Raw genomic sequence first — 24,885 nt, 5'->3', positions numbered from 1 at the left:
TGTGTCTTTAGACTTCCAAATTCCAGTATTTGGGGACTCCTCAGCCCTGGAGTTGTGTGGTGAAGGGACATGTGCAGAGTCTGGCGTGATTGAATTTCTTTCAGGCTCATGTTGGTCTTATGTGATTAAACACATCTTGGAAAAATGATGCATTGGAAGGGAACGCATCAGGAAAGGTTTATTTTATTATTATTATTTTTTAAGATTTTCTTTATTTATTTGACAGAGAGATCACAAGTAGGCAGAGAGGCAGAGAGAGAGGGAGAAGCCAGCTCCCTGCTGAGCAGAGAGCCCGATACAGGGCTCGATCCCAGGACCCCGAGATCATGACCTGAGCTGAAGGCAGAGGCTTAACCCACTGAGCCACCCAGGTGCCCCAGGAAAGGTTTATTTTTTTACTCTGTTCAGCTTGGAAGTGACCTCAAAAAGAGCAGTCCTTGTCACTTCACTGCAGTCCTGGAAAGAGATGCGCATTCCCAACCCATGGCCTGGGCCTGGCCACCTGAACGGAATCCTCTTTTGCACCCATAGGCGATGCACTTGGTGTACCGAGCCCTCGAGAAGGAGCCTGTGCCCTCTGTCCTGCCCCCGTCTCTCATCCCACCTTCCAAGAGGAAGAAGACGGTCTTCCCAGGTGCTGTGCCTGTCCTGCCCGCCAGCCCCCCGCCGAAAGACAGCCTCCGCTCCACACCTTCCCACGGCAGCGTCAGTAGCCTGAACAGCACGGGAAGCTTGTCTCCCAAGCACAGCATCAAGCAAACACAGGTACGGGTACCCTCTGTGTGTGGCCCTTCTCAGAGCCGCCATTTGCCCCTGTAGAGTCCTAGCCAGATGCTCCTGGGGAGCAAGTAATTTGGGACCCCAGAAAAGTAACATTGATGATTATAGTTTTTGTTTTTTATTATTTATTTTTTTTAAATATATTTTTAAAAAGATTTTAATTATTTGTCAGAGAGAGAGAGCGCACACAAAGCCAGGGGAGTGGCAGGCAGAGGGAGAAGCAGGCTCCCCACTGATCGAGTAGCCTGACGTGGGGCTCAGTCCCCTGTCCCTGGGATCATGACCTGAGCTGAAGGCAGATGCTTAACTGACTGAGCCACCCAGGCACCCCATTTTTAGAACAATATTTATGGTCAGTATCTTACTCCTAGTGTAATGGAATACCATAGACTAGGTGACTGACAAACATTGATTTCTCACAGAAAATCCGGATGTTGGGAAGTCCAAGATCAGGCACTGGCAGATTCTGTGTCTGATGAGAGCCTGATTGTGGGCTCACGGATGGTTTTCTTGCCGTGTCCTCACGTGGTGCAGAGGACAGGGGAGCTCTCTGGGGTCCTTTCTATGAGGGCAGTGCTCTCATTCATGGAGCTCTGCCCTCATGACTGATCACCTCCCAGAGGCCCCACTTCCCAACACCATCACATCAGGGTCAGGGTTTTAACATATGATCTCTGGAGTGGGGAGGGGGGCACAATCATCAAGTCTGTAGCCACAGGGATTCGGAGTTAGGTTTCTCATTCATTTGCACACAAGTACCACCGTTCCTCAGACACACTCCGCTTGCTCCCACCTCTGGGCTCTGTCCTCTCTCCTCCATCCCTCCTGCCTCAGGAAACGCCTCTGCTGGGCAGGCGCAATCCCAGATCATTCCCCAGCACTTTGTTTCATGAGGCCTCCGTTTGTGTGGGGCACCTTACCCCAGGGGGCTGGGGTGTGACGGCAGCCAGCGTGCCCTGGGCTCTGTCCACCCTGCGTTCTAGGTTCCCCCTGCCTGGCCTGTTACGCAGTTAGTTACGTGTCATCTATCTCTTCCTCCCATGTCCCTCCCCCTTAGCTTCTGAGAGCAGAGTTAGTTCGTGCTTCTGCTCCCTGTGTCACAGCAATCCCAGGTGCCCTGGTGCTCAGTATACACGCTGAGTGTCACGTGAGCGAGGGAGGTGGCCGTCTTGTGTTTGGAAGACAGCATGGGGCTCTGACTCCCAGCGGGCAGTGTCTTATGTATCAGAAAGACATTTCTTGTTCTGGCAAATGTAGCACACCATAAAGGGCTCTTTTATAGAAAGGCACCTTTGAGATGATCTAAAACATGCAAGAATGTGACATCCTGAGTTCCATGCCGAGTCAGGCTTTGCATTCTGCCTCATTTGCGGTTTAAGAAGGAAAGCAGTACAGGTGACATGAAGAGGGCCAGCCCGGACTGCCATGCAGGTTCGGATATGAACCATAAGAATAGAAATGGGAAACCATCTTGTGTTGGTCTCGGTCTGTCAGTAAGTGACAAAGTCTGCTAGGAATGGCTGTGGTGCTCGCTTGGGCCCCCATGACTTGTGCTGAGACCCCGCCGGCACTTCCCTGACCCAAGCAAATGTCTTTGTGGCTCTTGTTCGGATTGCAAAATGCACCTCATCAACAACCAGCAGGAAAATTTGAAAAACCAAGGTTGATGACTCACAGGTCCTGCAGAAAGTGCGTCATACCCAGGGCCTCCCCCCACAGCAAGGCCAGGGCTAGAGAGAGAGCAAGCTTGGGCACGGGGCTCTGGCTTTTTGGGGTTGAGGATGGGTGCCTAGCGTTTCTCGGGTTCACTCTTCACTAGTGAGTTCAAAACATAAGAGTGGGAATGAAAGCATGGGAAAGGAAAAGTGGGATCACTTAGACGGCCAGCTATCTAGGCCACCCCGGCTTTCCCAGGGGACCGTCATGGGCCGGCCTGGCTCTTTCCCTAGTTGTGTGGCTGGCAATGTGTTCATCTGAAATGGATGTTTTTGAAATGGGTGCCTTAGCAACCAAAAGCTTAATGGTGGGCACTTAAATTACAATCAAAACAAATTGTCAGGCACTTAACGCCCCAGAAATACATGATCAGATGGTGATCCTCCTGCACGTGACATAGTTTTAAAGTTGAGCATTCCACTTGGTGTTGGCAGGGAGGGGAGTTCATTTCCCAGGAGCTTGTGGCACCATAGAGCCAGAGTCCTCTCCGAGAGGGTCGAGGTGGTTTGGTCAGGGGGACAATACAGTCCCCGTCACTGCCCCAGCTTCTGGGAGAGGCACAGGAGACAGGGCTTCCCCTCCGGTGGGTGGGTGTCTCTTAACAAGCCCCGTGTCCAGGCGGCCCAGTCTGGGCATCTCCAGCAGCTCAGCAGCCCACCAGCCATGCCCGCACTTCCTGGGGATGCCGCCGTGGCCGTGGGACTGGCCTCTGCCCTCGGGGAGATAGACAGTAAGCGTATCAGTGAACTAAGGATGATCAGATAGCTGTGAGAAGCAGAACAGCCTGGCCCGGGAGTTGTGGGGTGAGGAGGCGGGGGTGCTCCTGCAGATGGCGGTCAGCTGGAAAGTCACTAAGGAACCAATACCTGGGCTGATACCTGAATGACAAAAAGCCATCGGAGGACCAGCCCGCGCCAAGGCTCCTTTGTGGGAACTTCTAGAAACAGGAAGGAGGGTGGGATGGAGTCTGAGAGGGGGCCAAGGCAACTTAGACTGCATGAGCTGTTTTCCAGGACCACCAGCACCTGTGTCTGCAAAATTCTTGTTGAGCGTTCTTACTAAGTACTGTAGGTTAGGTTAGTGGTGACAGGTTGTACTGACAAAGAAGTGAGTGGGGCCAAGGCTGCTGACAGGTACAGGCCAACCAGCCTTGTGATTCCTGTCCTTGGTGATCTGGTGGCTCTCTCCAGATCCTGGGAGCACACTGCGGATTGCAACTAGACCTGTTTTACCAGGGACCTCTATCTGGGTCGGGGTGGGAAGAAGCGGGTGCGCTCCCTTCCCCAAGGATGAGGACAGCTGGTGGAGTCACGTGAGAACGAGCAGTTCTGGGGACCCAGTCACCAAGCCGTCCCCTCCCCTGCTTCTCTCCTCACCAGTTTGGGGCCAGTAGGTCCTGTCTTCACAGCTAGCCGTGGGGCACAGCTCCTGCCAGCCACCAGGCCCTGTTGTCATTTATTGGTGGCCTGTGGCTGCTAAGCCAGCCTTAAAGCCAGCCCTTTTTGGGAGACCCAGCTCCAAGGAGAAGGCTGTCCCACGTGGGATTTGTAGTGAAGTAGGCTTCAGAGTGTCACTGCCAACCTCCTCTGAGACCCCAGAAATCAGGCAGCGAGCTCATTCCATGTGCATGTTGAATGTTAGGATTTTTGCCATCCCAGGGTTGTAATCTCTTAGGACTTGTGGAGCACAGAAACCATTGTCTCCTCAGCTTAGCTTCTTTGGTCTGCTGTTACTTCCTCCTTGGGCTTCTTGGCATCTGGGGCGTAGCTTACCTAAGCTTAGAGACAGCCGGCCTCTTCGTCCTTCACGTGCCTCTCTGTGACCACTCTGAGATAGCTTACTAGATCCACAGAATGAGACAAGTGAAGCGCAGGTCTTTCTCCTTATCTAAATTCCTGCTCCCTGAGCCCTTGCCGTTTGAATTTGGTCCATAGATTCTGATAACTCCTTGCTGGACTAACTCATTCTCCCCCTCCAGAATCCTGGAACTGAAATGATCTAGGTAACGCGGTATCCCTTGCTTCCCACCCTTGCTTTCTGGAGTCCCAGTGCTCACACTGGATTTGGGTAACGAGGAAGACCTGTTCAGAAAGCAGATGGGGAAAAATGTGTCTAGAAAAAGGGGCAGAGGCGCCATGGATCTTGGTTCCATAAGTATGCCAAAGGTCAGAGGCGACATGTCCAGAATTAGCAGCTGAAGGGGCCCCGATGCCCCTGAATTAGGAGGTGCATGGGCCCTGATGGGCCCTCAGTGGCATTTACCCCTTCATGTAGACCTGAGCAGGCCATGGAGGGGTCACACATGCAGCAGATGGCCAAGCCGTGGTTGCCGAAACAGCCCTATGTGGGGTTCACAGATCCGTTTAGCTCCATGTGCCGGGGCAGTGCCCTCAAGGGCGGGGGGCCCTTGCGGGTGGCAGGCATGCTCATCTGGGGCATGGGCTCCCCCGCCAGCACCAGAGGGCCCGGGGTACCTGTCCATCCAGCAGACACCGTTTTCACGTCCGCCTCATTCACTCCCCGTCAGTGTCGGGTATGTGCTGACACCCCATGGGGACACTGCTGTGTCACAGGGAATGGAGTCAGAGACAAGGACAGAGTACAGGATCCTGAGCGGTGGGCATGAGAACTCCTCTGGCAGCCGCAGAGAAGTGTTTGCAGACAAAAGATGAGAGGACCAGGAGGGCTGGCTCGGGCACGGGGCTGGTTGGTTCTCAGGAGACCATCCTTCTGATGTTGGCTGTCAGGAGGGTCTCCCCGGCACACTTGGACCCCCGCCTGGAAGGAGGTCAGCGGCTTCCCTCCGAGCCCCTTCAGACCTGCTGGGGCTTTGCCTCCCTCTGAATACAAGGGGCAGGGGGTGCCACGATGGCATGGGAGAGGCGCAGTGTGGCCACTGGAGGAAGCTGAGTGCTGTCCACTGCTCTCAGCCTCGGTTTCCCCACTCACAGAATGGGACTCTTGTCTGCCCTCTGGGTTCGTGGAGTCATGCCACCCACGTGCGCGGAGAAGCACTTTACTAGTCCTCCCGGCAGGAGCACATGGAGGAGCCTTACAAGCTGTGTGTGTGGTGGTGAGAAGCTAGGGACCAACCATTTTGCAACTCCTTTCAGCCCATGGTGAGCTGGGTGGTGCCGGTTGCAGATAAGATGCGATTTGACGAGATATTCCTGAAGACCGACCTGGACCTGGATGGCTATGTGAGTGGCCAGGAGGTGAAGGAGATCTTCATGCACTCTGGCCTCACCCAGAACCTTCTAGCACACATATGGTAAGGACGGGTAGGTGGCATCTGCTCATCTGGGCCTCCTGTGTGGAGGTCCTGGCTGTGGGCGACTCCGAGGGTCCCCGAGGGAGTGAGGCTTATGCCGAAGGAAGCGCGGGTGGCCGGCAGGGCGCCGTGGTTGAGGCATCTGTCCAGCCCTGCAGCAGGCCTCTGCACCTGCCAGGGTGGATGGGGGCTGAATGAGAAAGGAGCACCAAGGTCCTTTCCCCCATGCCCTGGGCATGGCAGCCCATTCTCCGCCCGTGTGGTCCATCTGGACGGCTCTGAGGCAATGTGCTTGAGTGGCTGGGGCAAGTTCTTGCTGGTGGTTGTGCTGGTTCTAGCGGGTGGCGCAGCCTTGCCCACAGCCAGCTGGGGTGCAGATGTTTGGCCCTGCCCCTGGGAGGAGAGGGCAGCTCAGGGAGAGCCACCCTGGGCATTGGGGGCTGCAGCTGCCTCCCCGGGAGAGGCCTGTGAAGGTCAGTGACCCGGCTCCCATCAGGAGAGTGAGCAGTCATCAAGACCCCAGTCCGCACCTCAGGGCCAGCCAGGGAGCCGGCCTCACCCTCCTTCCTGCAGGGCGGACCGGGGCAATGTCAGAGTGCCGGGGTGGCTCCCTCTGCAGCTGACCCGTGGTGAAAGTCACTTTCTAACTTTGTCCTCAGGCCTTATAGGGCCTCACTTGGGAGTCACAAGGAGAGAATTTCCATATAATTCTGGAGAGGTGAACCCCTCCAAAGAAGAGCAGTGAAATTTAGCACGTTACTGAGTAGCTTGGGGAAGTAACTGTCCTTGGTAGTAATTCGTAGATGTCCACCTTGTGAGGGGAGGCCCCAACCTGAAAAAGCAGGCTGTCCCTTCCAAAGGAGTGTGTGACAGACACCCAGAGTCAGTCACCAAATAGCTAGGGGAGGCCAGCTGCTTCCGACAGGTCAGGGACAGTCATCCTCTGCCCTTTCAGCCCCGGTGCCCGCTTTTAGAGGCCGAGGAAACGCAGTGTCCGCTTTATCACCTTGAAGTATGTGTCTGTGAGATTCAAAGGTTGCAAGCCACACCCTGATCACAGCGTGGGGACGGTCCCTCAACCTGCAGTGGTGCAGCGACGGGGAGGGGACAGGGAAGTCGCCAGCATGCTTGGGTTAAAAGAAGCAATGCAGAAAGCGTTGGGTGTAAGGGACAAGGCAGGATGAACATACTCTAGAAGAGTACCGTGATGGCCTGGTTTTGCCTGCAGGTGGCGGGGGCAGGGGCCATCCCAGAGGCCGGATAACACGCCTGCCCGGAGGCTGGCAGGGAGGCCTCGTGTGCCCAGCCCCAGAGCCAGACCGCGCACGTGTGCTGCCGCGGGTGGAGGCTGGCCGAGCACCCCGCATGTGGGCCTTCGAGCGCGCGCTCCGTCAGAGACGGGGAGCAGCAGAGGGCCCGAGGGAAGAGGCCTCGCACCGGGAGCCGCTGTGGGCTGGGTGTGCGGCAGGACCAGCTCTGGCAGGCAGAATCCGTACACCTCATCACTCAAACTGCAACAAGAATAAAGATATTTTATATCAGCCTTTATCCACAACATTCATTGGGGTCTCTGTGACCCCCATAGCCCTGGTCACTGGCTGTTTGGGCCCGACTCGGTTCACCGTTCCGGCTCCCTGCTACGAGTTAGGGAGTGGTGACCTTGCAGTCACTGTGCACGGTGGGAAGCGAGGACGCCCGTGGAGCGGCCGGGGTGAGACATCGCTGATGTGGAGGCCTCGTCTGGCTGTGTGAGGCTTTCCTCCCCATACCAGGCAGCTCTGTGGTTACTGGGCTGGCTGCAGAGCTGCTCCCCCAGGCTCTGCGGGAGCTCCATGTGCCACTGCCTTACAAGCTGCCTTGTCTGTCAGCCAGGATGACAGGAGGCCACGTGAGCAGGCACCCCTTGGCAGTGAGGCGCTGTTCTGTGTAGCCCGGTCAGGGCGTGGCTTTCTGGGGCCCGTTGCCTCAAGGCGACAACCTAAAATGCTGCCGCTGTCATCCCCATTGAAAGCCAGCAGCTCAGGCTGCTCAGATAACCCAGGCTAAAGACCCGAGGGGGCAGGCTCGGGCCCTGCTTCACAGCCCCCAGAATGGCTGTTCTGTCCTGGACTGTCACAGTGCGCCCCCACCCCCCAACGCCATCAAGAGCCAGTGGCATTTCTGGGAATTGCTGCTGAGGTCTTCCCAAAGGCCTGCCCCCTCGGCCTGTGGGGTGGGGTTTGGTGGTTCTCCAGCCAGGTGAGGCCCCCCACTTCCTGTCCTGATGATGCCCTCTTTTTTTTTTTTTAAAGATTTTATTTATTTATTAGAGACAGGGAGTGAGAGAACACAAGTGGGGTGAGGGACAGAGGGAAGCAGACTCCCACTGAGCAGGGAGCCAGATATGGGGCTCAATCCCAGGACCCCGGGATCATGACCTAAGCTGAAGTCAGATGCTTAACCCACTGAGCCACCCAGGTGCCTCCTTAACCAGACTTTGGGCATGGTGCTCGGGTGGGGGGCATCAGGACTGCTGTCTGGGAGCGGGACATTCAGTAGGAAAGGAGTTGCCATTGTGCCCCATTGCTTGTATTGTCACTGTTCATTTCCTCAAAGGATGGGTTCTGTGATTTGTACTTAGCATGCTGGGCCAAATTCTTGCTTCTAATGTGTAATTAGCATCTGTGCGTTTCTCCCAGGGCCCTGGCTGATACGAGGCAAACGGGGAAGTTAAGTAAAGACCAGTTTGCATTAGCTATGTACTTCATTCAGCAGAAGGTCAGTAAAGGCATCGACCCCCCTCAAGTTCTGTCACCAGACATGGTCCCGCCCTCAGAGAGAGGCACCCCCATCCCGGTGAGTACTGCCAGCCAAACCGCGGTCCTGTTCCTGTGGTTTCCCGCAGCCTGCCACCAGGTGGCGGCAGTAGCCCTTGTGAGCAGGCCGGTGCCCTGCTGTCCATGCTTACCTTGATCTGGCCCCAGCTTTCACCGGGGGCCCAGGGTGGGTCTAGGGGGTGTGTCTGGGCCACTGGGATAGTTTTCCAGGCTGGGTACTAGCCCTTTTGCTGCTGTGAATTGGAGATTCCCTGATCATATCCCTCATACTAGGACCTACTAGTACATGCTGGGCAGTGAGGTCAGCTTGTCAAAATTTTTTTTTTAAAGATTTTATCTTTAAGTAATTTGTACACCCTGTGTGGGACTTGAACTCACAACCCCAAGATCCAGAGTCACATACTCTACCAGTTGAGCCAGCCAGGCGCCCCTCGGTTTGTCAGCCTTCTTTTTTTTTTTTTTTTTTTAAAGGGAGGGAAGAGGCAGAGGGAGAGGAAGAAAGAGAATCTTGAGCAGGCTCCATGCCCAATGTGGAGCCCGACGTTGAGCTCAATCTCGCAACCCCAAGATCATGACCTGAGCCCAAATCAAGTCAGATGCTTAACTGACTAAGCCACCCAGGCGCCCCTCACCTTGACAATTTTTAATTCTGTATCTGAATTTGGTTCCAGGACGGTTCAAGTTCTCTTGGATCAGGAGAATTTACTGGTGTGAAGGAACTTGATGACATCAGTCAAGAGATTGCCCAGTTACAAAGGTGTGTTAAAGCTCCTTCCCCTGAGAATCTGAATCTCATACCAGGCCTATCCCTGCTTGTACCACAAATACCAGAGACTTGTGAGGCATGCGGCAAGTTGGCCATCACAGGTCCGTACAGCAGAGATGAAGGGCTGCACGCTCCCCTGAGTTCCTGAATTGACTTAATGAGCTCGAGTGATGACGTCTGCGGTAGTCAGTGTGGGCTGGGGGGGTCTCAGGCAGGTTGTTGCTCGGCAGCCCAAGGCCATGTCCCCTGACCTCAGGAAGGCCTTGCTCTCCCTCAGCACACAAAACAGCTGAGTCTCAGGTGGCAAGTTAATGGCTTAGGACTGACAGATAAACTGAGAGAGTCACTGGGCACCAGCTGAGCTGGGTTCTATGGGTAAGGACGGAATTGGGCGTTGAGAAGTCAGTGCCAAGAGAAGGCACCATAGCCATAGTCGTGCTCTCCCTCATCTGTGCTTTCCTGAAATCTTTTCAATGGCCAGAGAGAAGTACTCCCTGGAACAAGACATTAGAGAAAAGGAAGAGGCAATCAGACAGAAAAGCAATGAAGTACAGGTAAGCACAGTGCTCGCCCTGGGCAAATGAGCTGTGTCCCACACAGCAACTGCTGGGCCCATCAGTGGGGGTGGGGCAAGGGAAAGCTAGCTTCTGGGGGGCTTCCACCTGAGACTTTTAAGCTTCCTTTAACCACAGACAGGGCTTGCTTGCTTTCTCTCTTTCAGTTGAGCTATTGATTCACATCACAGAAAATTTGCTCCTTTAGAGCATACAATTCAGTAGGTTTTTTTTAGCATATTCAGTATGTTGCTTAACTGTCCCCTCCATCTAGTTTCTATCACCCCAAAAAGAAACCCCATGACCATGAGCCCTCACCCCCCCATTGCCCCTCCCCCCCATTGCCCCTCCCCAGTCCTGGGCAACTACTAAGCCGCTGTCTCTCTAGATATGCTTGTTCTGGATGTTAGACGTGAGGCCTTTTGTGTCTGGCTTTTTCACTCAAGTCTCAGTGTTAGAGGTTCAGACAGTGGTTGCTGACCTATTCTCAGGACGGTCCTGCTTCCTAGAGTGTCTCCTAGCAGGTGGTGGTGATGCAGAGACCAGGAGTGTGACTGCTGGGCTCAAATCTAGTTCTCCTTAGCTGTGTGACCTTGGGCAAGTTAGTTGACATCTCTGGGTCTCGTACGACACCGATAATGACTGTTCCGCTTTCCCGAGCTGTGGGGCTAGAAAATGGAGTCTGGCCTTTGCTCAGCACTCACTCAGGGCCCTTCCTGCTCTTCTCATCATTTTGAGCAGAGGGGAGTCTGCACGAGGAGCAAGGGGGGGTCCCACAGTGTCTTGGGTCTGAGTGGGTAGAGAAGGCGCTGCCCTTGTGAGGACACAAGAGGTGGCTGTGGCACCCTGAGAGCGAGCGCTAGGAGTGCCGCTGGGAGTGGTGGTCTCTGCGAGGACTTTGAGTGTCCTGAGCTCAGAGCTGGGCGGGGGAGAGGAGCACGGCCAAGTGGTCAGGGTCTGGCTCCACCTCAGTGACCTCACATGAGTGACCTGGACCAGTGGCTCAGCCCCCTAGCTTCCATCTCTCCTGCCGGTACCAAGGGTCGGTGTAGGGGCTGTTCACAGAGCCTAGAGCAGTGCCTGGCTGCGGTGTGTGCTGTGAGAGTGGCCGGTTCTTTCTGGGCTACCTCCGAGGGCATGGACCTGAGCCAGGGGAAGTAAGTAGCATTGACTCCGTTGGGCTTTCAAGGCACTGGGCGGCCCTCCCCTGCACCATCCACACAGGGACTGTGACAGACACAAGTACTAGGAGGATGGCACGTTCTGCCCATCTGTGGGACGTGTCACATCTGTCGTGAGTGTGGTCTGCTGGTGAGGTGGGGTGGATGTGCCCTCCCTGCTTCGGGACACTCACTGGTTCACGCTGTGCAGTGTCCAGACCCTTCTTTCCTTCCCTGGCTTCTCACTCTGTGCCTGTCAGCAGTGCGGACTGGGCTGTAGGTGGTCTCCTGGAATGATTTGGATTGGAAAGCAGGGACCAGGCTACCTCTGACGGGAAGGGCTTTTTGCTCAAATGAGTTGCTTCAGTTATAAGACCACCTTGCAGGCGAAGTGACTGTATTTCTCTGAAAGCCCCCACAGTACTTTCCTTCTGTCATTTTATTCTCTCTGAGGCCTCTGATTTCCACCCGTGTCCTGGAATTGATCCCTCAGATGCAGAGCCCACTCCCGCCCCTCCGCCACCTGTATCCCCTCAGCCTCCATCCCGTTCATCCTGTGGTGTGGCGGAGCTGGCCTCCTCTTCCCTCGTGCCTGGGCTGGGCCCAGCCAGCGACACGGGTGTGTGGTCGGTTCTCCCTATTGTGTCGGGGTTGCCTTGAACATGCTGTGGTTTACATTCTGGTCCCTGAAGATCTGGGTGCTCTGATGGCCTTTAACTGCCCAGGAAGCCAGTCATCAGGTCTCTGGTGCCTGCTCTGGGTGATTCTGAGGAAGGTGTCAGGTCTTTGCAGTGACTCGTTCTGACATCTGAAGGTATTGTCCCTCCGGTCTGCGGCAGGCACTGCCAGGCCACCTGGAGCCCTGGCTGGTGGGCTCTGATGGCACATACCTGCAACCTTGGAGGTGCTGGCGTCCTTGTGTGCCCCGACAACCCCCCAGAGCTGGGAGGGAGCCCCATGCCAGCCAGACCGGCCCCTGTTCCGGGGGGGCCTCATCTGCGAGCAGGCCAGGCCGGGGCTCTGCTGGAGTGCTTGATGGCAGCTTTTTGGTCCTAAACAGAAACGCTGTATTTTTTTAAAGTTCCTCTGTGAAAACCAGGTTTGGCTTTGGTTCCTGCCACCTTTCCCCACGTGGGTCTCGCCCGGAGATCACTTGGCACAGTCTGTGGGTCAGGGCTCCGCGTGCAGTACGAGTCCTTTGTCCTCAGGTCCGTTTATGTTTGGTTTGAGGCAGTGGAAGCTTCAGCTTCAGCACCCCCGTCCTGTTCCCAGGGTGCTCCTTCCCCGTCCTCCCTGGGGGTCTCTCGCCTCCGTTTCCATTGCTGTCGATCTGGTGAGCACCTGTAGCGTCTTTGCCTGGTTTTTTGTTTTGTTTTGTTTTGTGACAACAGCTTTTACTGAGCTAGAACTCATAGACCACGCCATCCATCCACTTAAAGTGTGTAGTTAATGGTGTTTAGTGTCAGCTCAGGGTCGTACACCCATCACCACTGCGAGTCTGTCAACATTTCCCTCCAAAAGGAAGCCCCGTCCCCATTAGCAGTCCCCGTTTCCCTCCCCAGCCCCTGGCGACCACTTATCTGCTTCCTGTCTCTGGATTTACCTGATCTGCACCTTGCATGGTGATGGAGTCCTACATGGTGTGTGTGGCTTCCTTCACTCCTCCCGTGTTTTCAAGGTTCATCCACGTTGTAGCGTGCATGTCAGTGCGTCATTTGTTTTCGGGGCTGAGTGAGGCTCTACGGTGTGGCCGGACCACATTCTGTTTGTCTTCAGCTGTTGATGGATATTTGGGTTCTTTGACTTTGAGGCTATTGCAAATGACGTCACTATGAACGTTCATGTACAGGTCACGTGGACGTACGATCTCACTTCCGTTGGGTCTGTTACCCAGGAGTGGAATGGCTGGATCATATGGTAACTCTGTGTAACCTTTTGAGGAACCGTCGTACTGTTTTCCAGTGTGGCTGCACCTTTTACATTCCAGCCTGTAATGTATAAGGGTTCCTGTGTCTCCATATCCTTGCCAGAACTTCTTTCCCATTTTTTATTTTGGCCTTCCTAGTGGGTATGGAGTGGTATCTCATTGCCCTTAATGCTTTCCCTAATGATGTTGAGCGTCTTTTCATGTGCTCATTGGCCATTTGTGTAGCTTCTTTGGAGAAATGTCAATTCAGACCCTTTGACCATTTTTAACTTGGCTTGTCTTTCAGTAGGTGAGTTGTAAGAGTTCTTGATAGTTTCTAGATACAAGTTCTTCATCAGAGATGTGATTTGCAAATAGTGTAAGTTGTCTTTACTTTCTTGATGGTGTCCTTTGAAGCACAACAGTTTTAAATTTTAGTGAAGTCCAGTTTATTCCTTTTTTTCCCCTGCTCTTGCCTTTGATGTCCTATCTTGGAACTCATTGCCAAATTCAGGGTCATAAAGATGAATACTCCGTGTTTTCTTCTAAAATTTTATTGTTTTGGCTCTTACATTTAGATCTTTGATCTGTTTTCAGTTAATTTTTGTCTATGCTGTGAGGCAGGGGTCTGACTTCTTCTGCATGTGGAGATCCAGTTGTCGCAGCACCGTTTGTTGAAGAAACTGTTCTTTCTCCATTGAATGGTCTTGGCACCCCTGTTGGATATCACTTGGCCACCCATGTGTGTGGCCTTGTTTCTGGACTCTCAGTTCTGTCCTGCTGATCTACCTACATTTCTCCTTATGTCAGTACCGCACTGTCTTGATGGCTGTAGCTTCTTAGAAGCATTTTCTTTTTCTTGGGCTTCACTTGATTGTGCTTTGTGGATACGGTGTGGTTTTTTGTTTTTGTTTTACAAATTGAAGGTTTGTGGCAACCCTGTGTCAAGCAAATTTACCAGCGCTATTTTTCTGGTAGCATTTGCTCACTTTGTGTCTCTGTGTCCCATTTTGGTATTTTTTGCAATCTTCCAAACTTTCTCATTATTGTTACGTGTGTTATGGTGATCTGTGGTCAGAGATTATGACTCACTGAAAGCTCAGATGATGGTTAGCAATTTTTAGGAATAAAGGATGATTTTATTTTAGGTGTATACATTTATTTTTAGACATAATGCTGGTGTATACTTAATAGGTTGTAGTATAGTATAAACATACTTTTATATGCACTAGGAAACTAAAAACTTCTTTTGACTTGCTTTATCGTGATACTTGCTTATTGCAGTGATTTGGAACCAAACCCACGACATATCTGAGCTATGCCTATTATAAATTTTGAAATTGAAAAGCAGGAGTCCTACTTTTTTCTTCTTTTTCAAGATTGTTTTGGCTATTCCAAGGCCTTTGTGTTCCCTAATGAATTTTGGCATCACCTTGTCAGTTTCTGCACAGAAGGCAGCTGGGGATTCCAGTGGTCAAGTTTGCATTGTGTTTGTAGGTTGTCTGGGTTATTTCTGTGTTCTCTTTGCTTAGATACCTCCCCCATTCTGACCCACCTCCCATCCTAACCATAAGCTGGTGGCTCTTTGTCCCCGTGGGGCTCTTTGATTCCTCCTTTTTCTTAATAAAATGAGGCTCAGATTCCTTGATACCCTAGGCTGTTGGCCACCCGGTGTCCCAGGCTGCCACACCGGGCCTGACCTTCCTCCCTGCTTCATCTCCTTCTCCGTCAACTGTTCTTCCCTCAGATGTGGGAGACCCATGTCCTAGACTCCCTACCACCAGTCTCTTCCCTTTCCCAAACTTGTCAGACTGAGGATCTGCTTCCTGAATTAAAGGTCAAGGGCAGGGAGACTGGGGAGCTGTCTAGAGAGGAGAGAGCCATGACATTTTTATCCTCAAAGCAGAAAGGAGATGCTGTGTCTGCTTTGGGTTCCTAAAATGATACCAGCAATCCATAGCCCAGGCCTGCCCTGGGGATCAGCCTCACCATCTCTGTGTTCCTGTACCCTCAGGGTTCCTTCAGATCTTTCCCTTACTTTGGTTCCCATGGCCACCATCTCACCTAGTTCTCGGTCCCCTCCCCGCTCCCTTGGTCAGCACCCGGAGGCTTCCATATCTTCTGCCCCACCCATCTGTGATTTCAGCTTTAGTTAGAAGACATTTGATAAGACCTTTGCCTGGTTGAAAATCAAAAGGCGTGGGGCACCTGGGTGGCTCAGTGGGTTAAAACCTCTGCTTTCGGCTTAGGTCATGATCCCAGGGTCCTGGGATTGAGCCCCGCATCAGGCTCTCCTCCTCTCTCTGCCTGCTTCTCTGCCTACTTGTGATCTTTGTCTGTCGAATAGATAAATAAAATCTTTAAAAAAAAAAAAGAAAGAAAATCAAAAGGCGTGAAGCTTCCTGCCCTCCCCTTTATCCCTTCAGAGATGCAGTTCATTAGCTCCCATGAGGCCTTCCAGGAAGGTCATGTGCATGTTTCAGGAGAGAGATTTGTGCGTACTCTCTCCTTCCTGTTTGCACGAACACCAGAATGTGAAGCACACATGTGCTCTGCCACGTGCTTTGTTTGTTTCACGTTGTAACTCAGAGCACGAGCTTAGGGTATGAGTGCACCGCAGTTGTCAGCCAGGCCCTCCTGGTGGAAATTTACGTGGTTTACAGGTTTTGCTGTCACGCACTGCGTGTGGTCACACCTGTCATACACCTCTAAGGTGTTTTTCCTAGAGATGTCCTATTCGGGTCTCAGATACTTGCTGGGTCAACTTGACCCAGCGACACTGCCAGTTTGGAGGAGCGTTAGCAGTGGAGAATTGTCGTGTCCCAAGCCCATACTTGAATGTCCTGCCCCAGAAGCGAGTGCAGTCTCTTTGGCGTGGCCCTCCTTCCTTTGGCTCGAGTTGGAGCCCAGTACTGCCTTCCCCACCTTGAGCCCCCTGCTGCCCCCCTGCCACTGCCCCTGCTCCCCGCACCACTGGGCTCCTTTCCTCCTGGCTCTTCCCTGGCTACTGCCTGCTTGTTCTTTGGGTCCACCCTAAGTGGTGCTCCCGTGGGGCTCGCCTCTGCCCTTGCAGCGTCAGTCTGGTCTCCCTGTGCCCCCGAGTCCACCCAGCAGCACCCATGCATTCTGTTGGTTCCATTCCTCCCAGTTTATTTGTGTTTGGGTGATGCCTCTCCTCGCTCCACCCCTGACTATGTCACTGGGCAGCTCTTCTTGCTGGGACTTGCAGCCACTGTCCTGGCCTCTCCTAAGCCATCACTACGTATTTGCTGAGGGAGTTAGTGAGAGACCTCGAGCCACAGGTGCTAAGCTGAGGTGCACACATTCCAGCAGGTACACACAGGTGCCTGCCGAGCGCACACTCAGGGCACAGACGCTGCTGTAGGACGTCCTGGGGGCTCCAGCGCAGGCTGAGCCCTTGTTACCTGGATGTGCCCCCTTCTCCTTCATCTCAAGTAAAGTGATGTGACCCTCCCCTAGGAGTTACAAAATGATTTAGACCGGGAAACAAGCAGTTTGCAAGAGCTAGAAGCTCAGAAACAGGACGCCCAAGACCGCCTTGACGAAATGGATCAGCAGAAGGCCAAGCTCCGAGACATGCTGAGCGACGTGAGGCAGAAGTGCCAGGACGAGACTCAGATGGTGAGTCTCACCCCCAGCACTGTGGGGGGCACTTCCTGCGGCTTTCCTGGAGCTCACGATACCTTTGGAACACAGGGCCGAGACACCTTCCTGCACTAATAGAGCTGCGGACATACCACTTAAAAAAGCGACCAAGGATTTGTGGCCTGACCTCAGTCTCGCCCACCAAGCCACAGGGTGAACGGCCTCAGTCCCCACTAACCTGTGTCTGTGGACCCCTTGCTCTGACCCGTTCCTCCTGGCACAGGGGGCCGGCACGCCCCTCTCCCTGCTCTGCCATCTTCGCTGCTCCTTAGAGACCCGGGGGGCCTCAATCTCCACGGATTGTAAAGCCCTGTGTCCCCCTTGGAAGCCTCGTACAGGGATGTTTAGCCCCTGGGGGACAGATGGCCTGTGCTTACCCCAGGTCTCATTCTTCCTTATTCCAAATAGACCTTCTGCCTGTTACATGGCTGTGAGCATGTCTGCCTTGTTGTTTCTCTCCGTCTTGCGAGTGGAGAGGACCCTGAAAGGAGGCCAGGTGTCCGGCCATCGGGTTGGTGTTTGCCTCATTGGCTAGCTCCTTCCAACAGTGTGAATGAAGAATTCTCCCTCGGGGCACCTGGATGGCTCAGTCGATTGAGTGTCCAAGATTGTGACCTTGGGGCCATGACATCGAGCCTCACATCGGGCTCTGTGCTCAGCGTGATCTGCTTGTCCCTCTCCCTCGGCTTCTCCCCCCACTCGTGCACATGCTCTCACTCTCAAATAAATAAATAAAATCTTTAAAAAAAAAAAAAAAGAATTCTCCCTCAATCATATTTCATCTCATTTCAGATTTCCTCATTGAAGACCCAAATCCAATCTCAAGAATCTGACCTCAAGTCCCAGGAAGATGACTTGAACCGGGCCAAGTCTGAGCTGAACCGATTACAACAGGAAGAAACCCAGCTGGAGCAGAGCATTCAGGCCGGGAAAGTTCAGCTGGAAACCATCATCAAGTCCCTGAAATCGACACAAGACGAAATCAACCAGGTACCTTGCTGAGGGCAGGTCCCCACCTCTGCTGGCCGTGGCAGCAGAGTCTCCTGGGGTCTTCCGGCATGTGGAGTAGCTCCAGTGACCAGTCCTGTTGCTGTGTGTGACCAGCCTATGTTGGTCTGCACCTGTGCTGAGGCCACTTGTTTCCTTTACTGTCACCTACCTCGTTTATGTTAGGTTCTCTTCTGAGAGGCTGTCGTCCTGGCCTGGCGGGTAAGCACCCAGAATCCTCCAGCGTGTGCCACCATCATGCTGTCTTTGGCCCAGTGGCAGTTTGCTTTGCCTTGCCATCCTTCCACTTCCCCACCTGAGCACGTGCCATTTTCGGGGAATGGACAGGGTCTGCGTGAGGACTTATAAAGCTCCTTTGAAGAGAGTCTTGGGTACAGAAATGCCTTCACCAATGTGGTTCTCAGACAAGCAAGAGGGACAGAGCGTGAGACTGGTTTGAGCACCTCTCCATCCCCGTGCAGTTTGTGGACTGGCACGTGGAGGAGGCCCCATCCTGTGACGAGCCTCACCCCGTGCAGGGTCCTTTTCCAGTTCTTCAAGCTGTCTGAGCACCCTATCCTTTTCCCGTGCCAGTGTGAAGGCCCCGAGGCCTGCAGTGGCGGCTCGCCAGCAGAGGGAGGGCTCCTCTCCCGCTGCCCTATATGCTGCCGCCCTGGGGTGTCCCACCTGTGGGGTGGGGGTGGTGCTCTGCTCAGCAGTGTCGTAATGGCTGGTCGTGCTTCCTTTCTTGACTGGCTCCATCTCTTGCTCCTTTTGCCAGGTTACAGACAAAAGTTGATCACACTCATGTGCTGGGGGTTTAATACCCTCTGTTGTATTTCATTCTTTTTTTTTTTTTTTTTTAAAGATTTTTGTTATTTACTCATTTGACAGACAGATATCACAAGTAGGCAGAGAAGCAGGCAGAGAGAGAGGGGGAAGCAGGCTCCCCACTGAGCAGAGCCCGATGTGGGGTTCGATCCCAGGACCCTGAGATCATGACCTGAGCTGAAGGCAGAGGCTTAACCCACTGAGCCACCCATGCGTCCCTCATTCTTTTTTTTTTTTAATTTTTTAAATTTTTTTAAAAGATTTTATTTATTTGACAGAGAGAGATCACAAGTAGGCAGAGATGCAGGCAGAGAGAGAGGGGGAAGCAGGCTCCCCACTGAGCAGAGCCCGATGTGGGGTTCGATCCCAGGACCCTGAGATCATGACCTGAGCTGAAGGCAGAGGCTTAACCCACTGAGCCACCCAGGCGCCCCTGCGTCCCTCATTCTTAATGAATAGGTGTAGTATTGTCTTAAGACCTTTTTCCTCTGAGCAGTAAGAGTTTGTACAAGGTAGTTAGGAACCGAGATGTGAGTGTGTGTTAGTAATAATAACAGTGATGTTCACTGCTGCTTATTAACGCAAATGGGGCGATAAAAACCCCATAAAGGAAAATGTCAGCGATCTCTGTGAACAGGTTGTGAATCTGGATTTTACCAGTTTCAGTTTGTTCAGAATTAACAAACATCTGTTTGAACACAGGCCTCCCTCAGGGGCCGGGCATACAGAGAGGCCTCATGGGGCGGCGGAAAGGGCCTCATTCTGGTTTACAAGTGGTCTTGCTTCTTGTAAACTCTGTAGGCGAGTAATTCAGCTTCCCATTTGAATCACTCGGGTTTGGGCATTAGGAGAAAAAAAAATGTCTTGCCTGACACTTTCCCCCTAAACCCCATGTGATGTCAGCCATCTTTGTTGTGTAGGCAAGAAACAAGCTTTCCCAGCTGCACGAGAGCCACCAGGAAGCCCACAGGACCCTGGAGCAGTACGACGAGGCGCTCGACGGGGCCCACGGCGCCAGCCTGACCAACTTAGCCGACCTGAGCGAGGGGGTCTCCCTGACAGAGAGGGGCGGTTTTGGAGCCATGGTAAAGGTCGAATAAATGTATTCCAGTCCTGGGGATTAGGTTCCACGTTGAGGTCAGAGAATGCCCGGCCTGCCAGATCTGGCACTTGCCAGCCTTGAGTCTTCCCGAATGCGGGGTGTTTCTTGTGTCTGCTGCTGCTTTGTGTGTCCCACAGGCCCTGCAGTCCAGCGTACGTGGCTGTGCTCCAGCCTTGCTTCCGAGACGAGGCAAAGGATAGGCCTGAATCCTTTGTAAACCAGTGTTTAAAGACCTTCGTCTCCCGTGGGCCGACAACCCACATTCGGAGGGCTTCCCAAACTTAACCAAAATTGAATCAAGCTGTCACACGTTGTGAAACCCTATATCCTACTAGTTGGGGGATCAGGGTGTGTGTGTGTATGTGTGTGTGTGTATTCGCATAAGGAGCACCTTGAAAATCGAATGTATTGCTGAAGATCAAGAAGTGACAACCCATTCGAGGCACTGCTGTTTGACCTGTGAATGGTCCTCTCACTCGCAATTTTGTTTATGCTGAAAACCTTGGCATCTTACGACCCTAGGGGTCCTGATCAAGGGCCAAGGGGCTGTTGGCCTCTTAGGTTTCTGCAGACTCAAATCCAGCCAGTGTTAACTGTTTTCTCAGATTGTCCTGTCCCCCATTCCCACCAGAGCCTGCTGTTGTGGCCCTGAGCCCCAGCGTTTCCACTTTAGTCGCTGAGGAGAGCATCTTTGCGCTCCTGAGGGAGCCCGTGGGATGCAGTTGGTCTTCGTGGTTTGGTTGTGCTTGCTTCCAAAGCCTCACTGCTCGGCCTGCACTGCTGCCCCCACGCCCAGGACTCCTCCTCTGGGCCCTCCTTCTGCTCCTGGCCCCACTGGCTTCATAGATTCCTTTTCCTTCCTGTAATAACACAGCTCCTCTCTCTCTCTCAACTAAGACTTAGCACTTCGTGTTCATTTCCTGATGCGTTTCTTTCCTCAGTGGCTGAGTGCTCAGTCCCAGGAATTTGTGGGGAAGCTTACGCCTCCTTCCCTGAGGCACTTAGAAGACGCTGTTGGTGCTCTCCTCTGTCTCCTGTCTCTGGCCCTTGATCCTTCCCTCGGCTGTTCACAGGTTCCTTTTTGTCATGGAATTTAAACGGGGAATTCCATATCTGCCCTGGGGCCCACCGTCAGCTTGATCGTCAGAAGTTAGACGACAAACATCTAGTCTTGTTAAACGCGTGAGGCAGAGCTGCCCGCTTGGCTGTCCAGCTGTCTCCGTCTCAGCGTGTGCATTTCAGCTTCATGACCCTGCTTTCCCTTTCCCCATCTGGCCTTGGTCCCTTGCACAACTTGGGCTTGTCCCGTTTCATCTTAGTTCACGACACAGTTCACTCTCAAGCCCTTTTGTAGGTTCAAATAAGATCGGTTTCCTTGGATAGAAAGTTGGCAGTGAAGCAGCGGTTTGCAAGGGTCAGTGATTCCCCTCCTCTCCCCTCCCCTTCCTGATTTTTAATCTTTCCTCATTTTCATTCATCTTGTAAGCGGGGCAAAGTTTACATGATAGTCAACTCATCCTGGAATGTCGACGTCAGATATGTTACATAGAAACTTGCAACCAGTGTCTGAAAGAAAATCTATATTTATCTTGTACAAATACAGTTTTTAAAGCATTTTTCGGTTTGTTTCCTTTTTTTAATAAACACTTCGAAGAGGCCTTTTTGTTTACTCTTAAATACTTTAGGACTGCTTCACAGAGCTCTTAGTTCTCTTTGAGGTGGGCCCGAGTGAGGGGTTTGATCCCCTGAAAGTAGTGTAACCAGAGAGGTGCATCTAGAACTTTCTGAGGCTGCACAGTTCTACTAAAGTTACTAACTTTAGTGTTAAGCTCATACCATGTTACTTTGTCCAAGAGACTGATTAAAAAGCCAGATTTATTCCTTGTCTGTCATCTGTTGTTGAGAATACTGGCCTTGCCCTTGAAGACAGCACCCCCCGACCTGTGTAGTAGAGAGAAGGCAGTAAATCATCCCAGACTTCAGCCTCGCCGAGAACTCATCATTGGGTCATCTGTTGCATCCAGCCCCGCTGGCGTGCTGGAGCCATATTTTCTTGACTTTGCAGAGCTGATTATTAAATAGGAATTTTGTGACCTGATTGTACAACTTTTGGTAACGGATTCAGCTACGGTGGGAGTATTTACACTGTGGGAAATGGCAGAAGCTACCAATCATTTTTTAATTTTTTCTCAGCTGGTTCACCAGCACACCACTGCCCAGCTCCCATGCAAAGGGAGGGAAAGTCACAGAAACGCCTTTCAGGGTGTCACATCTATATTTTAACAAGTGGAGAATTAAGACTAGTTACTGAGCTCCATGTCTGAAGTGTTCTACTTCTGCGGAGGGATCGGTCTTCCACCCCAGAGCTTGTCTGCCGCACTTGTGTCTCCCAAGTAGCAGATGGCCCAGTTCTCGTTGGTAAGTGGTCAGTGGGTGGTGGAGTTTACGGCATCTGTGCACCAGGGGAGGTCTCATTTTCTGCTCTGAAGCCGTGAAGTGGAGTCAGAACCACTGGTGGTTACCTTACGTACACGAGTCCTCCCAGGGTCTCTTAGGCTTCTCCTGTGAAGGAGAGGGAACGATTGCCGCCTTAGGCAAATCATTACTCCTGAGATGAGATTGCAGACCTGGCTTTCAGATCAGGGGGCTCGCAGCCAGAGCCCCTAGAATCACAGGCTGCTCTCTGCCATCCTCTCCTTTTATTTGGCAGCTTCCAAGTGATGATCGAAACCATTAAAAACAAACCCAACAAAACCCACCAACTTGTAAATAAGTGCTATTAAAAACTAAGTAGAAGCTTCCAGTCTGAGACCAAGCTGTCATTCTTAATGCACACCTATATCCAGGTCATCATCTCTCTCTGTTCTTCCGGAACCGATACATTGCACCCCTCATGGTACAGGGTGATGGGTTGATTTTCCATCTTGGCCTCCCAGCTCCTTTAGATTAGGACCTCTCCCTCACCTTTCTCTGTGTCTGAGAGCCCCATCAGACGCTTGCTGGTGCATGCATTGTGCAGGTGTTAGCACCGAGCTGTCCTTAATGAACTGCATGCTTCCGCCAGCCGCGGCACTTGCCGACATCTGTGCTTACTTGCCTCAGAGCCCTGCTTGGTTTCCCCATCTTGGGAAGCCCTGTGGTTGGAGGCTGCAGATAATCTTTCCCAGGTAAAAAAAAAAACCCCTTCCGTATTCAATCAGAGGGCAGGGGTGTTGGTCATCCCCATCCCAGGGCTTCCCATTGGCCCAGTGCCTCTGAGAGCCATCCTGCCTCCCAAAGTCACCCAGGAGCCTTGTTGAGGAATCTTCTTTTGGCCCCTTTGACGTCATTGCCCTGCAACCATTGTCTATATTTTTACGGAAGCCCCAGCTCTTTAATTATTTGGCTTTGGAATAATGGATGTTTGCCAGCCCCACGGGTGCCAACACATCTGCCAGATTCAGTGAGGATGTTGTGCTTGTTCATATCACAGCGAAACCTTCGTGTTTTCACTGAGGGTGTGTCTTTATTAACCAAAATACACTCACTGTTTCTAAGCGAAGTGCATTGTTCCCGTGTAGATTACACCCTCCCCCCGCAGCATTTGGGCCATTTTCCACTATAAAAATGTGGTCTTCAAAAGCAAATCTTTTTTTTTTCCCTTCTGGTTGAAACATGCCTGTTTGTTTCTAGAAATAAGCACTTTTTAAAATACATGCAAAGTGCCGAGTGTGTACGCTCTAGTAGTTCCAACTGCAAGAGTGGCCCATTTCCTCCCGAGATGTAAGCAGCCAGCGTGTTTCTTGGTGCAGAAAGAACATTTTAAAACATGCCCACATAGGTAGACGTTCTGTGAGAAGACGACTGAGGGAGGCCACACTTTTGAATGAGGCCCATGCTGTCATTGTTGAATGGCTTGTTAGGTTTTCTTACTGACGTTTCCAAAAATGCCACTGTTTTCTGACTTAGTGATTTTTTTCTTTAAGAAAACTTCTCATTGTAAGAAAATACACATAACATTGAATTGATCATCTGAACCATGCCTCGGTATATTCACATCATGCAGCTAAACTCTAGAACATTCTCATACCCACTAAATGCCCCGTCCTGCTGCCCTAGCCCCTGGCACCCACCGCTCTACTTTCTGTCTCTCTAATCTGACTCCCCTGGGGACCTCCTATAAAGTGACCCTGTCACACAGCACTTGTCTTTTCATGATGGTCTTGTTTCGTTCAGCATGATGTCCTCAAGGGTCAATGATATTCCCTTGTGTGTTTACATACTACATCCGGTGTATCTGTTCGTCCATCGGTGGGCGAGTTTGTTCGAGTTGCTTCCACCCAAGTTTTAAATAAACTTCTATTTTGCAAGAGTGGTGGACTTACAGGAAAACTTAAAAGTAGTACAGTAAGTTTCCACGTGCCTCACACCCAGCTTCCCCTATCATTAACACCTTGTCCCTGCGAATGAACATTTGTCACCACAAATAAACTAATGTCGACATGTCACTATGAGCCAACGTCCACATTTCTTCGATGGCTTTTTAAATTGTTCTCTGTAGGGCCCCACTGCTTGAAGGAGAAGTATGCAGGTTGGGTAGGGAATTCTGTACTTTGCTTTAAATTTGAAATAATAAAATTCCTGTCCTGTCTCTTCACAAAATTATAGGACGATCCTTTCAAAAATAAAGCCTTGTTATTTAGCAACAATGCCCAAGAGTTGCATCCGGATCCTTTCCAGGCTGAAGACCCCTTCAAATCCGACCCATTTAAAGGAGCTGATCCCTTTAAAGGTATCTCACTTGGTGCACACTCGGTCATTGGAGGGCTGTTGGCTTTATGTCTGATGGCTAGAACAGTCGCAAGATAGCACCTTCTGGAATGGAGGGGGAAGGGAGTTCTTGGAGCCTTCTGGGCCGCCCGAGTGTTTCGCCTCAGCCAATTCACTACAGAGCTGAGGCGTTGGCATGTGGTGGAAGAGCCAAGCTCCCAGCTCCCAGTGAGGTGTGCCCACGTTCAAGGGCAGCTGGCTCCGCTGTTAACCTCTGCATGCCTCCGTTCCTGGCCTCCGCTAGGGGTGGTAAATCCTCCCTCCCTCTGCCGGCGGAAATCCATAAGACAATCAGATGGGAACCACCCAGTGAAGGACAGATCCCCACGTAAGTCTGAGGTCTTTGTGCGACACGTTTACCCAGAGCCACACACAGGTCGAGAATAACTAAGAAGACTTCCAGAAATAAGTTTTCCTCAGTTTCTCTGTGTTTTTTTTCAGAGTAGGAAGCCCAAAAGCCTTCCAAGAAGGCTGTCTGTACATTTCTGAGCGAAGTGCTGGAGCAGAGGGAGGGCAGTGGG

The 24,885-nt window shown here is 52.2% G+C and overlaps 1 protein-coding gene across 13 annotated transcripts in view; it reads left to right on the top strand.

Annotated features, from left to right (window-relative positions):
* The window catches only part of EPS15L1 (epidermal growth factor receptor pathway substrate 15 like 1), a 98,051-nt gene that overhangs the window by 38,572 nt on the left and 34,594 nt on the right, over window positions 1-24,885 (top strand). For 11 of the 13 annotated variants that reach the window (XM_045990582.1, XM_045990575.1, XM_045990579.1 and 8 more), the window contains 9 exons: window positions 532-765; window positions 5,610-5,767; window positions 8,446-8,602; window positions 9,255-9,340; window positions 9,831-9,903; window positions 16,450-16,611; window positions 17,428-17,625; window positions 19,374-19,544; window positions 24,203-24,326. In XM_045990582.1, coding sequence (XP_045846538.1) covers window positions 532-765; window positions 5,610-5,767; window positions 8,446-8,602; window positions 9,255-9,340; window positions 9,831-9,903; window positions 16,450-16,611; window positions 17,428-17,625; window positions 19,374-19,544; window positions 24,203-24,326 — 1,363 coding nt within the window. The remainder of the gene's footprint in view (window positions 1-531; window positions 766-5,609; window positions 5,768-8,445; window positions 8,603-9,254; window positions 9,341-9,830; window positions 9,904-16,449; window positions 16,612-17,427; window positions 17,626-19,373; window positions 19,545-24,202; window positions 24,327-24,885) is intronic. The other 2 variants (XM_045990577.1, XM_045990573.1) reach the window with 1 other exon arrangement.

Source organism: Meles meles, chromosome 20, assembly GCF_922984935.1.
Source record: "Meles meles chromosome 20, mMelMel3.1 paternal haplotype, whole genome shotgun sequence".
NCBI lineage: Eukaryota > Metazoa > Chordata > Mammalia > Carnivora > Mustelidae > Meles > Meles meles.
The sequence above is the reverse complement of the archived record's forward strand: the minus strand, read 5'-3'. Positions and strand labels throughout refer to the sequence as shown.